General features: G+C 41.3%; 1 protein-coding gene across 2 annotated transcripts in view; it reads right to left on the minus strand.

Annotated features, from left to right (window-relative positions):
* Window positions 1-757: 757 nt before the first annotated feature.
* Window positions 758-15,059, minus strand: part of Cdc14a (cell division cycle 14A) — a 160,063-nt gene continuing 145,761 nt past the window's right edge. For both annotated transcript variants that reach the window (NM_001134856.1, XM_008761460.4), the window contains one exon: window positions 758-2,922. In NM_001134856.1, the coding sequence (NP_001128328.1) occupies window positions 2,893-2,922 (30 nt within the window). In that variant the 3' untranslated portion in view covers window positions 758-2,892. The remainder of the gene's footprint in view (window positions 2,923-15,059) is intronic.

Consider the following 15,059-nt stretch of genomic DNA (forward strand, 5'->3'; position numbering starts at 1 on the left):
TCTGTTGAGGTTAGTCATCTCTATTCATTTTAACTTCCTTCGCCACAGAAATTCAATCTCTACAAAGTCTTCTGTTCTTTGAAACCAGTCCAGGGATTTATTTTTTTTTAAAAAAAAATCTCCTGAGAACCTTTGGCCTCAGCCGTTTTCATTCCCTGAGTGAGAAGAAGCTACCTGGATACTCCCACCCAACTCTGGAAATAAGCTGGAGTTGTAGCACAGGAGTTTGCCTACAGTGAGATCTGGGATTCGATCTCCAGTACTTGGAAGAGAGGAAAAAACCTCCAGATATAAACTCCCTTCCTATCCACAGGAAAGGGTTTCCCTGTGCTTTCTGGACAGGAGCAGGACAGGGTCATCATAATAGCTCAACTGATTTAGTTCTGTAATTTTTTTCCTTTATGAAAAATGGTCATTCTTCTTCAAAAGGAACCGGCTGCTGTCCAGTATCATCCATAGTTGCAAACGGCATAGCAAGATCCATAGCTTCAGGGCCATAACAGTATTTTATTAACAGAAAGGAAAATCAGCTATAAAAAGAGAGAAGAGGAAGCTAATATCTCCGATGTTTGTGAGATTCAAAGTACAAAGTTGCTCTGAGTGTGTGTCTTGTGAATAATGGGGGGATCAATACAAGATGAACTGAATCCTAAGCCGGAGGAAGCCAAAGGAAGTCAACCAAACGGAGTAAAAAATAAAATTTCCAAGAGAGTTTAGTACACTAACAACTCAAAATCAAATGATGAATGCCCAGAAGTAAATCGCATAAAACTTTTATTTATTAGCAGTGTATTCTTCTACACTTCAAAATAGAACAAAATATCTTCTGGAAGATAAACTATTCATAACAAAATACATGGCAAACCATTTTTATTATAAGTGGAGAATCTCTGCGCTATATAATCTCTATAATACAAACATCCCCTTCTTGGTGTGCCTTATGTATGCACATGTGTATAATAAGCTTAAGACATACACATGTAGATACATACGGCATCTATATACACACATAATTATGGAAATTTTACAGTAGTCAGCTTTACCATCATTTTAGTAGCTGCACTCCTTAGTGTTCATAGAACAACTAAAAACCATAATAATATGGTTCTCTTCCCCCCCCACATCTCAAATGCCACCTCAATTACTTTACAATGATAATCTGAAAGAAATAACACTCTCTTCCTATACAGTGAGCCAACTTTTTAAAATAATGACTCATAATAAAATATTTTACTCTTTCAACTTTGGAAAAGATAAACAATTTAACTCCTCTTTATGTTTTCGATTCTTAAAACAATTCAACTTTCCGTCAGGCGAGTGCAATTATTTGGTACTGCAGCTCTGGGAACTTATGTTAGCAAACCTGAGTCAAACTCCGTTCCAATGTCATCTGAGAAGGGTAAAAACATAAGCAAGGTGTCTTCCTGAAGCATACACAATAGTCTGAACCTACCCCCTCCTAATAAATACAGATAAATAACTCAATAGTTGGAATAAAGCACTTTGCATGAATCCATTTAACTAGCCCTTGCCCATTCTCAAGCAGCCTGGAAGAGAATCAGTATTTAAGAATCTCCATCTCAAATTAGACAAGAAGCCGAGAGGCTTCTGGAAACTTAAATACAGAATCACACCTGAAAGGGCTGGGCGGTACCCTGGGAGGTGGGCGGGGTCCTTTCAGTTTCACATCCGGTTCCAGACAGACCCGTGTGTGTACATCCGGTCTGTACGGGGGTCAGGAGGGTGCGTCCATTCAAATGTCCCCTTTAGTGCACGGATCTACTTAGCAGCGATTTCTTCGGTTTATTCCTTCATTGCTTTAAAACTGACATCAGACCATGCATGCTCACAGGGCAAAGACCACCGCGTACCAAGAACAGAATGTTCTGAGTTATCAACCCCTTTCAAGTGCTTTTTGGTCTTTTAACAACATTATTGTACATTTACTGAGTGTGTTCTTTCGAACCGTAGACATGGGTCTTAAAATTCGTATCCTTCCTTTGCATATTTACAAGAAGGTATAAGCAAAATAAATGATTTAAGGCATGTTCTTTTTTTAAAGCACGCATGAAAGAAGGAAAAAAAATAAAAGCATTGGAATGTTCTGTCATTTCACAGAAAGGAAAAATCATGCTTTCAGGAGAAACGCCCATTAATTCTGATCTTGAAAAATTGTCAAGTTTTTTTTAAGCCTCCTACTTGAAAGGCTGCAGAACAAAAACAAAGGGGCATAGTTTTTTCCTAAATAAACTATCAAACAACCCCCACTCTTGGTAAAGATAAATTTGGATGAACTTTAGTTCAGACAGGCTTCAGCAGAGAATGGCCTGATCGACTGAGTTCACAGGGGAGCATTAAAATCACATCTAGAAATTCGCTCCCTCGTTTTCATTTAATAAGGAAGAATTCTATACTCATTGTAGACAAAACCATACTAAAGCTAAACAAATTTAAAATACAAATTTTTTTGGTAGCAAACAGCAGGAAAATCTAAATCAAAATATAGTGTAGCTTTTACATAATTTTATATATTTATAAAATTATCAAAATAGTCTTTTATAAAGTTCATGATACATATATAATGTAACACTGTACATGTAAATGCAGTAACAAATGCATTACTGAAATACATTAAAAATAACCTTTTAAAATACCAATTTAACATTAAAACTGTCTTTACAAGTATGGACAGCTCCATAAAGATCATTCCAGTGCATGTATAGTAGTCGTAGCCAGTGCTCTGGCCTCTAGTCTCTCCACAGTACTATGTTAACACTCTCTCTAATTTAAGGTAAAAAGGTAGAGACATCCTCCGGACAAGCAGCTGGTTTCTTCCACATTGCACATCCAGATGTCTAAGACTGGAACTGTCTTCACCGGAGTGGCAAGGCCTTAGTAATGAACATATTCAGACTGAAGGGACTGTGTAGGGAGAGACATAAACTGAGGTTAAATTCCATCACATGTAAAGCTGCTAACACGTCATACAGCCTCCTCCTCCAACACAAGGCCGCTCAGGTATGTTATGTAAAAGACGCACATAAGGAGCTAAGGAAGCAAACAGTGGGGAAAGAAAGCTGTTACCAAGACAGCAAGGCATTTGGTTAGGTGAAGTGATTACTGGAGAATTCCATTTTTCAAATGATTTAACAACGTTTAAGTGTGATCCCAATCAAGTACTAATCGAAAGTAAAGAATCAATTTGATTCTTGAGCCTTAGTATAGTAATGCTATTACATAACAACATTAAATGATAGTTATTACCTATTGAGAGCTGTTGGAACAAACTTTGGATTTTTTTTCTTTTTTACTTAATACACGTAAGTATCCTCTTCTCAAACAGAGATAGGAGCCAGTTAAATATAGTCCTTGAGGATGCTTGAGTTTACCTTATAAATCCTTTCCACTAAGGGAGCACAAAGGAAAACTAGCTTTGGAATCTGATCTGAGGACCCAACAGCATGGAGAGCACAGGAGTCTTATAACAATGTGACAGCACGTAAGCATGAAGGGAGGACACGAATCCTCCCACATTGAGCTGGACACTCTGACAGAAGAGGAACAAGAGCTGCGTGCATCAGAATGCCCGGACAGAGACACAAACCAGGAAAGGAGTAAAAACAGCAGAAAGTTCACCAAAGTTAATTTTTGGGTAGCACATAACGGTTGTACAGAAGAATACAGATCAGAATACAGATCTAAGCATTAGCAATCGTTTGCACAGTTCCTCTCATCAAACTCCTAGAGCAACAAAGACCTCTTGTTTCTCTACAAGATACTTTTCTTTCTCAGTAATACTCAAACCAATCTGCAGTATTTTGCTAACAGGATGTATTTTATTTATGGATCTTATTAATTTTCATACTGGTCCATTTTGGTGGTGATATAGCTATAGTCACATACACACATAAATACACACACACATACACACACACACATGTGCGCACACACACGTGGTGCACACACACACACACAGACACATGCACACAACATTCACTTTCCAAAGAACTTAGCCATTTATTAAGTATTTTAACCCAATCTAGCAGTTTACTTAATTAGCAATGTTTACAGTGTAAAGTTTTCGTGTTTCACTAGCAAAGGACTGCATGCAGGAAGAGGGAGAGTTGTGGGTCTCTGGGCTAAATGACATTTGATGTCAAGAACACTTAGAAAAGGGGAAAGGGGTTAACTTTCTTAACTGGGGTGTGGTTTAGATTAAAGCTTTGAAAGGAGGGCGATGATAAAAATTAAGCATCACAATATAAATAGTGATCTCACAGAGGGGATGTCCTGTGGACTGGGATATACAGCCCTCGGCTCATAGGACAACAGCTGCAATATTAGTGATTATTGCCCCACTGCTTTCCCCCAGTTTCTCCTGAAGTCTGGAAAACCAGTCAGAGGCACAGCCAGTGCAGTGTCTCCCTGTCAGCAAGGATATTACACCTGTGGGATGCAGATGCTGTGCCTTCCGGAACATTCAACTCATGCTTTTGTTCTGATTAGAAAAGCTGCACATGCTCTAACAGAAATTAGGAGTTCCTTAAACAGCTTGTAAGTTTACAACAAAGTTGTGTTTGCAAGCAGCCCTTAGAGCCTCAGGGCTTCGTCAGTTCCCAGTCAATGCAGGATGTGGCAAACATCACTCAGTCGCCTGAAACTCTCTTCAAGGATTCTTACACAGACATCAATGTATCCTGTAAATCTATGCGTGTGGCTATAGTTTTCATTTTCTAACTCCCTGCAGTCCCTCAGCTGGAAATCAGGCAAGGTTTAGAATACCTTCAGCTTCTCTTACTCACATGAACATGTATGTACTCATTGGTCTCCCCACCAGGGCTTTTGTTTTTGCCTAGCAAAGTCCACAAACCCCGGGATTCAGTCCAGCTCCAAATGTAGCTCAGGACGATTCCTCCTGCTTTGCTTTCCCGGACCCAGCTTGCTCTCTCGCATTGCTGAAATCGCTCTGCAGATCTCTGCAACCAAATCTGGCCAGAGCAGGACCCTTTGTCCTGCCAGTGCATTTGTTTAGCAAACAATTACAGATGGATTAGGCAGTGCAGGAGGAAGATGCAATACTGAGAGTCTTGGAACAAATCATACCCCGTGGCTTCTTTAGAGAGTACAAGGAAAGTTAAAAAATAAAATAAAAGATCTGTAAAAATGAGTCTATCCAATCATTGCAACTTCAGTATTTTGTAAAATATTAACATCCTTTTTATTCTCAATCTAAAAATAAAACTTTTTAATGAAAAAGACTAAAGGGAAAGAGAAACACCAGAGTCTATGACATCTGCTGCCTTCAGGACATCACAACCAACACTGGCTTCCTCAGGGGAGGAACAGTATGTGGTGACAGAAACAATAGATGCCAAAGCATTGTGTGCCTGCACCATGAGGTTAGGTCCAGGGGCGCTGTGGGCCACCTGGACTCAGCCATGGAGACTTTGAAGCAAAGCATCAGTGCACGTGCGTGGGTTCTCAGCACAAATGATGGGTGTCTAAGTGTCCTTAGCTGTGTGTTCAACCAAAAGCACACCAAACACAACATGGCTTCAGGCTCCTTGCACAGACATCAACAGGACAACCAACTGTACAGAATGTTTCCCTCTGTATATGTCACAGAAGTACAGACCAAACAGCGGAAGCCTTCACAACCTACGACTGACCATTTATAAGCTGAAAGTCCCACAGCGACTTTATATGATGGGTTCAGTCAACATGCAGGCACAAAAACAGACAAACAAGTAAACAACAACAAAAATACATAATGTAACATTCAGGCTGTGTGCAGACTGTATAGGAAACTGTCTTGTAATATACAGACCCCAGCCCCAATAGACTTCATCATATACATGTAAATAAAATTCAAATTCATTTCAGATGAGGGGTATTCAACCTGTACTAATGTTGTAGCAAAGATAGTAATCAGTTACTAAATTTTTGCTTTTTACAATAAGAATATACATTGTACTTGAAAAACAATATTATTATTACCATTAACTTTATTAAGCCACCTGAAAAGAAAACTTAGGGGTTCTTAATAAATTAGATAAAATACTTTCAGTTTATCAGGTCTGAGATATCAACTGAGTACTTTTCTATACGTCAGGCACAGTTTAGACACCTTGTATGTATTTACTCATTAAGTCCTGCATGCCACCACTTTACAGATGAGGAAACTGGGGCACATAGCAGTTACTTGGCCCAGATTACTCAACTAGGAAATGAAGGCGTCTGAAGCCTGGGAGCCCAGCTCCAAGGCACAAACATGGGCCATCTGCACAGTAGTTCCTCGTCGGAACCACAAGGATTTGTCCTGTATCACTACGTGAATTTCCATTTAACAGGCTCTCTCACCCTGATGAGAACAAAATATATAAATTACAAAACATTATATGGGTCACATTAAAGGAGATAGTACATTTTTAAATTATTTTTTATCAGGACCAAAATTTAAAAAAAAAAAAGTTTATTGTAACTACATGGCCGGACGTTGTGGCGCATGCCTTTGATATCAGCACTGTGGAGGCAGAGGTAGGAGAATCTCTTTGAATTAGAGGTCATCCTGGACTACACAGTAAGTTCCGGAACATCCAGGACTGCACACAGAGACCCTGTCTCAGAAACAACAACAACAAAAATCTACACGTTGAGTATTCTTGTTAAATAATGTTTTAATTCTGTCTGGACAGTGTTGTTGTTGTTCGGTTTTTGTTCTTTGGTTTTGTTTTGGTCTCCACGTGTTAATGCCAATGTCTCTAAGATAAATTAATCAAGATAATGGCAGAGACAGTGGGGATGGTCATGAGACCTGAGATGTAAACGTTATTTCATATTCACAAGTGGTCACCTAACCAAGATATTTAGTCTCTAGCTCCTTTGATCTGTAAATTTCACAGGACTCAGACTAGATCAAGTCTCTTAGGAATATACAGCATTATCACAGTATGGCTAACATGAAAGAATACAGAAATGCTCGATCGGGGAAGCAAGGGTGAAATTTATTGCCTGACAAGGTTTTGTGTCAAAATACAAACTTCCGTCAGGAAGCTACATCCCCTGAAAGCAAGAAGGTTTGACATAAAACAAAGTGTTAGGTAAGCTCAGGACTGCTTGTTCTGCTCGGAAACTCACTGCTAATCTGTTTTGGCAGATGTACATTGTAACTTTAAAACTTTAGCTCTTCTGGGGGCGTTTCTTTCTTAAACAGCCCAGCCACTTAATCGTGGCAGGGAAATGTCTCATAATTATAGACATACATACAGTACAGACGTTAGTAAATACAACCATAAGCTGCTTGTCAAAAACAACAAATAAGAAAGGATGACAGATTAACATCCTGACAGCAGAACAGTAACGATGTATCTTCTGTTCAACTAATTCGTATAAAAGCTTATGGCTTAGCACCCTGGGAAGCCAGAGCCCTTTCTGCAACTACAGGCCGTTTAGTACACTGGGTATCTATTATGTTTCTTTATTTCCTCAGGTCTCTTAAGCAAGAAACACATGGTCTGCTTGTTATCCCCAGTGTGAATTCTAACTATAGAGGCAAAATACACTGAAGAAAAAATAGTTTAACACTTTAGGTAATTAAGAAAACTATGTATTTGATAATATGAGGTTTTATTTATACCCTTGCTTCCAAAGCATTGATGAACAAGTGAACACAGAGAATTTTAATCTACAACCCTCTTTATGTTCCTCCCTTATATGCCTTTCATGTCTCTATTATAGCTTGAGGCTTTCTGCACTGCCTAGGAATTAACACACAAAATGTGCACACTGATACATATTCCCACAAAGTCTTTAAAGCTTCTCAATGCTTTAAAGAATTCACTTCTTGTGACAGAATGCAAACTTTTCAGGGACGGTAGACAAAAGTCCACTAGAGATGGCTTTATGGTCAAGACAAAAAGCCCAAAGCTTTGTGATAAAATCGTCTCTGAGAGGGGTAGGCACGGTCTCCTTGTACCCTCCATGCATTCCAAGTGCCCCAAGAAGGAGCAAGACTATTCTGGTTAATTAAAACATGATGTAAAATATTCTTTTACCTTCCTACATGGCTTTTAATAGACTTTTTTTTCTGGGGGAATTTAATATAGGCTTTTCAGCAATCACAAAGAGTTCAATTGTTAGATGACAGATTGTTGACACCCTCCTTGACTCAGTCAACCATTACCTGAGTGTTTTCAGTTCATCCGAACACCAAAATTATATTGATGTCAGCTTGTTTTAAATTTATTTTCTATTATAGTTAAAGTCATATTCCCTTAAAAATAATAGACAACTTCCAGATGACTGTATACTAAGGTTAAAACTGAAAACTCGGTTTTCTTTTGATTCCTCACACACCAGCAAGGCTAAAGGGGTCTATGGGCTCTCGGGCTCATTTGCTTAACATGAGCAGAGATCTAGTATCCAGCTTCTAACTCAACACTACCTAGTAGGCGCTTCTTGTTCTGTGGAGCTTTGGGAACAAAGATGCTCTGAGCAGCGTAAAAGCCCGCAGCAGAAAGAAGACTCTTGGATACCTGACAGCTTGAGTGGCAGGTGTGTGAACTGTTGCGTGAGTCAAGGAGCAAAAGGCTTTCTACCTGGACCGGCCGGTCGCAGACCTGTCATCCAAAGAGCCTGTTTCAGCAGGTCTGGAAATATAAATCCAATCGGAGAAAAAGAGAAACCACAGAGCAAATGTCATGTGCTCGGCCTCGGGTTCAAGCAGGGCAGAGGTACTGAATGCCAAGATGCCAAGGCAGAGGCTGAATGGGAGGCAAACAGCAGGGCACAGGGATGATGGGGTCGGGCCTTGAATGGCAAGCCAAGAAAGAGATCAGGAGTCGGCCCTGTAGACAGAGCAGAACCCTTGAACAATGGCAAATGAATGTGACTGGGTCAACTCTCTCAGAAACTAATACAGACGACAGTATATGAGAAATGAAAGGCAAGAGGTGCCAGTGATGGGGAGAAAGTACAGAGGGGCTATCCAATAGTTCACAAGGACCGCCATGGGGTCTGGGGGCAGCTCTGGCAGACCCAAAGGCCTCCTAAGTAATGTGTTATCTGTGTATGCATATATAGATGCATTTCCCACTGAAATGCCTTCCGTATATGACAGGGGCTACAATACAAATATGTCTCATGCACAGAAAGAGAGTCCGCGGAATGTCCTTACTAGAGACAGAGTTTCAAAATTTTAAAAGAAAGAAATCACCTTATCAATATTTAAAACTATAAAAATACATAAATAAACCTGCAATTGCTAGGTAAACCCGTCCAAAAGCGAGATATCACGAGACATCCAAAAGTTAGATGTCATGTCTTCTGCTTGATATATCTGCCTCACCTCAGGTTTACCAAGCAATTCTGTAGGGAATCCAGGGGGCTGACATCCACCAAATAGGAGAGTCTATACAGGAGAGGAGTGATGTAGGCCAAACACGCAAAGCAGGGTAACTTCTGAAAAGGCCGAGTGTGCTAGAGTCGAGTGTGGCCAAGAAAAGCTGCACAGGAGAGTTTGAGAGGCAGAGGAAAGGAGGAGGGTTGAGTAGGCTGGGAACACAGCAGGTAAGGAATGGCACATGGGAGGAGCAGGAGGTGTTCCAGGACACGAGGAACTGCCTGACGGGATCGGAAGATTGATGCTCACACGCACAGGGCAATGAGCTTTAAAAGCTGATTGGATAAATTCCAAAAGGCCCTAAAATGGGGAGCCGCAGACATAACATCAAGGTGGACCAGCAAGCTATGCTCTAAATGACCCTCCTCCCTGCGGACAAATATTAAATATTTGTAAAATATACGGAAGGAGGAGAAACCATGGCAGGGCTCCAAGCAAGATCAAGCATCCTTGTGACCTGGAAACAAATGAAGCCTCAGTGGTAGGTCACTGACTGCAGAGTTGGAGGCAAGCAGAGGTGACCAGCTGCTCTGTTCTCAAGGACACACAGGCAAAAAGGACACAAGGACCCCAGGCTTAATGCCACGGCTGGCTCAGGCTCTCCCAGCTGTGAAAGGGGGCGGCAGAAGCCATGGCCACTGTCCTCAGACCAGGGCTCATTCATGCACACATCCATGCCTGAGAAGCAAGCCTGGGACCAGCTCATCAAGACAGGAGCCTGGAGTCATTCAGACCTGTCCCTAAATTGAAAGACCCCAAAGAATCAGCAGAACCCACAGAACGGATAAGTTAGCCAAGGCGATGGATATGTTAGTCGCTCCTGATCTCACCACTGCATATCAAAACATCACATTGGAGCCACAAATAGGCATAATTCTTACATAAATTAAATAAAACGAAACTTCAGGAAAGAGAAGAATCATGAGGGAGAAGCAAATATAAACAAATATAAACCTCCCATCTGGGGCTGGGGAGATGGCTCAGTGAGCAATGCGCCTGTCTAACATCAGGATCTGAACGCAGATATTCAGCACCCGTACTTAAGCCCGGTACAGTGTAACCCAAGCACTGGGGAGGCAGAGAAGAGAAGAGCCCGAGAGAGCTTACAGGTAAGTCAGTCAAGGCAGAGAGGCTCTCAGTGAGAGGCCCTGCCTCAAAAGAGAAGGTGGAGAATGAGGACGACACCTGTTGGGAATTGGTTCTAATGCTCTGAGTAAATCAGTCCCCCTACTAACAACTCTACAGACATCAAACATCAGCCCCTGGGCAACACACAGATGGGCGTGTGTACACACACACTCACACACACACACTCACACACACACACGCTCACACACGCTCACACACGCTCACACACACACACCCTCACACACACACTCACACACACACACTCACTCACACACACTCACTCACACACACTCACTCACACACACACCCTCACACACACCCTCACACACACACACTCACACACACTCACACACACACCCTCACATTCAGAGTGAACCTGCCAACTAGAATGCTAGAGCTTACAAGGAAAGTGACAGAGAGAACAGACAAGGCCACATCCAAGACAAAGGCCTCCGAAGAGGAAATGCAAAGCCAGAGAGAGAGGCTGAGCATGGAGACCCTCAAGGAACAGGTCATAGTGAGAAGGAAAAACTACAACACCCAAACAGGCAGGCCCAGACTCAAACAGATGGCTGTAGTAACACAGAGATCAGAGATGCTAGAGGAGAAAGATGAGGTCATTGAAATCATTGCATCAGACGCCATAAACAGGTAGATGCTAGAAAGCACATGCCGTAAAGACAGTTAATACCTGGAAAACAGAGGAGCTCGATCACCGCATTAGTTAGAGCTCAGAACTAAAATATAAAACAAAAGATCAGAAATACTGAGGATACATTGACGGGGTCAGCATAAATACCCTGAGTTCACTTCCCTTCTGTGCTAGGGACCTTCGGCGGGTACTTTCACACTGGATGGGAGGTAATACCTGGTTCTCTCCAAAGTTCAGGGGGAAGGTAAGAGGAAAAGAGAAAAGATGCATCTAAAAAATTAATAGCTGAGAATTCTCCATAACCACAAAAGCCATCAGAACACAAGGAACCCAAATAGCAATGACCGTCAGGAGTCATCTAAGCCTTAGATGTGTTACAGAAACCAATGAACTTTAAAGCAAAAGAAAAATCATCTCACGGTACAAGCCTTTGAAACAGTCCTAAATTGGGAAGTAGGTGTTTTAAGTGGAGTGTGGCGGAGGTAACATAATGACAGAAAGACCAGGAATGAAGGCTGAAGATGAATTGAGCCAGGAGATGCCTCTATGGAACTATGGGTCTTGCAGAAAACAACATGTATCTCTGTCTGACTTTGCTTCAGAACAACCCTGAGCCCTGTAGTACAGATTTATACATGAGGTACAGCAATTTTAAATTGTTAAGTTATACATATATATATATGTATACATACATATATATTATATATATATTATATACATATAATATACATATATTATATTTTATATATTATACATATATAAAAGATACTTTCTTTTATTCCTTGCTCCTAAAAAACAAATAGAATAAAAATAAAGCATTAAAGTCATACTCGTTGCTACTGACCTCGTTGAATTGTTCTTATTATGTAAGAAAATGGCTGCAGCCAGGTCTGGTGGCTCAGTCCTATAATCCCAGCCACTTTAGAGAGCCCCAAGTTCAAGGAAGGGGTGGCTGGGCTACGGAGCAAGCTCAGCCAGCCTCCTAGTGAGACCTGCTGTCAAAACATAAAGGGGAAGGGGCTGGAGATATAACTAGTCAGTGACAAAGCACTCATCCAGCATGAGTCAGGCTCTAGAACATTCCTCCGAGGCAGAAGGGGGAAAAAGAGAGAAAGAAAGAAGATGAAGAAATGAGTAAGTAAATTTAAGTTTAATAATAAAGGCAATTAAGATAATATAAACCACCCCATGCCATACTTTTTTTTTTTTTTTTTTTTTTTGGTAGCAATTTTGCCACTTGTATTTGAAAGGTGCTTTCAAATGGAGAGACAAAAATAGCTGTCAGGCTTTATGCAAAGTTAATGTAAACCAGTGTTTAACATTAGAGACTTAAATTACAGCCAGGTACCTCTGCAAACCCGGCAGAAGTAGTTGTATGCAAATCTAAAGGCTTCCTCTGCATCTCGCTGACCTTGTAACCACGGGATACTTCCCCAATCCCAGATCCCCCGGGTGGGGAACACAGGAGCAGCAGGGGCTCAGGGTGGAATGCCCAGGACCTGATTTAATGCTCTGACTGAGTTCCTGTTCTTACTCTTACTAGTGTCTCTTGGCTGAGAGAATATACACAAATCCAAACCAAGGTCAGAGGAAAGAGGAATGGTGGAAAAAAAATAATCACAGCAAGTCAGAAACAACAAAAGTTTAGAAATGCAGAACCATCTTCACTATTCAGTGCACTAACATTCGATTAAGCATCCATAAATTCAAAATATTTAATACAGTTCACCTTTAGTCTGTCATTTCTTAGGTCAGTAGACTGTTCGCAACGACTCAATGACTAGATGTCATATTTAAAGTGAGGAAGGGGTCAGTATTTTCAAAACAGAGAGTGGGCATCAAGCTGAAATCAGGAAAATCCATTACACAGTACTGAAAGGTAGGAGGGCTTTCCTGGGAGCACATGGCTACTAAACTGCTCATTCCTGTCATCACTAACAGTGCTCCGAAATAACAACGAAATGGGCTTTAACACACCAATTACTCAGTGGTTTCTCACCACGCTGGTTTTGTACAAGGATAGAATCAATAATTTCCTATCATTCCAAACCTTACGTTAAGCATTGACTATTTCTAGAGTACACTGATATTCTGCCTGATGGTAGAACACAGAAGGACCTCGTGATACACCGGCTGTTCAAATTGTTTATCCAGAGTCTTTGTAACAAAGGGCGGCCCAACCCATCTTAGTAGAAGAATGAGTGCTAGCCTAGGGATCATAGTCAAACTGAGCAAGGTATAAGAATGTCAAGGCCAGCTAGGTATGGTGGCCCGGGCGGCCATCCCAACATTTGGGAGACTAAAGCAGAAAATCCACAGTTTGAGGTTAGGCTGGGCAGCATAAGTAAGACCCTGTGTGTGTGTTGGGGGAGTGGGGGGTTGAGGGGGCAGAAGAAAAGGAGGAGGGAAGAGGAGGTGGGAGGAGAGGGAGGAGGAAGAGGAGGAGAGGGGATAAAAGAGGGAGGAGGAGGAGACAGCAGTGGTGGCTAAGAAAAAGTGGAAAAGTCCTTTCGATTTGACTTCTGACTTGAAACCAAGCAGGTCTTTCAGGTTTTCATTATTGTGTCTGCCTGAGCAACATGTTAAAAACCAACCCTGAATTTCAAGAAGCTCATGAAATATCCATATAATTTGTCATGTATGGACAATACATAAACATTGATGTTCATGTACAGAATAGCAACACTTTATGTCAATAAGAACAAAGTACTAAATACTCACCATGGATAGGTGCATAAGACAGAAAAAGGGAAGCTGTGAGCAAAATTAGTTTATTGGGAACAACTTCACAAAACAGTGGAAGGATAACAGACATCTTTAAAGAGGAGAAATGGGTGGAGAGAGCAAAGGGCTTCGAGAAATATCTCCCTGAAGCCAAGAGGGGGTGAGAACAGACTGCAGAGGCCACTCGAAAGGCCACACAGTGTCTAGGGACAACGCCAGGTAAGTGATGATGCAGAAATGCAGCGGGGAGTAACTGGCTCCTCGTGGGAACATCGGCCACTTCTAAAACACGAATTAAAAGAGTCTGATTTGAGACTATAAAAGACATCAGCCCAACAAAGGAAATGAGAAAATCCCAGAACCAAGAATACTGGAAACATTCTAGAACACTGAGTGCCATCACTGGTGGACCTTACTGCCTGCAGGACGGTGCCCCTGAGACGTGTGAAGAGTAGGGTTTGAGCAAACAAAAGAAAAGCCTAATGCAGGCTACAACTCCAGGAAAACCACCAAAATGGTTTCACTGGGTGACACCCAGTGCCCCTTCTAGAAGCTCCTACTACAGGAATGGTGATCGAACACACCTAGGAGCCAACAGCCACGGCTGCCTCTTCAAAAAGGCTGTCCCCACAAAGCGGGAATAATGGAACTCCCACACTGAAGGAACGTTCTCTTGAAATCTTGGAACTGAATATGCACATTCTTTAAGTTAACAAAGCGTTTTATTTTACAGCATCTCATGCTCAAATATTGCAAATGACAAAGGCGGGGGGGGGGGGCCTGTTTAAGGACCATAACTTTTCTTGAGCTGATTAAGTTTTCATTTATAAAACTAAATAAAGGGGTAGGAGAGTTGGCACAATAGGTAAAGCAGTTTCCACACAAGTGTGACGGCCTGAATCCCAATCCAAGAGCCCAGACAAAAGGAGGAAAGAAAAACCCAAGCTTATAGACTTGTCCTCTGACCATGCACATCTATGGCACATGTGTGCGTGCGCACACAGTAATAATGACTTGTAATTTAAACACATGCATATTGTTTTTGAATTAATAAAACTGCTAACACTGTTGACTATATAGGATTATTTAGAATTATCAATGCTAAAATGTGTGTTTAAAGTCAGAATCTATTTAATCTATATAATATTACTCAAG

The sequence above is a fragment of the Rattus norvegicus genome, chromosome 2 (genome assembly GCF_036323735.1).
Source record: "Rattus norvegicus strain BN/NHsdMcwi chromosome 2, GRCr8, whole genome shotgun sequence".
Taxonomy (NCBI): domain Eukaryota; kingdom Metazoa; phylum Chordata; class Mammalia; order Rodentia; family Muridae; genus Rattus; species Rattus norvegicus.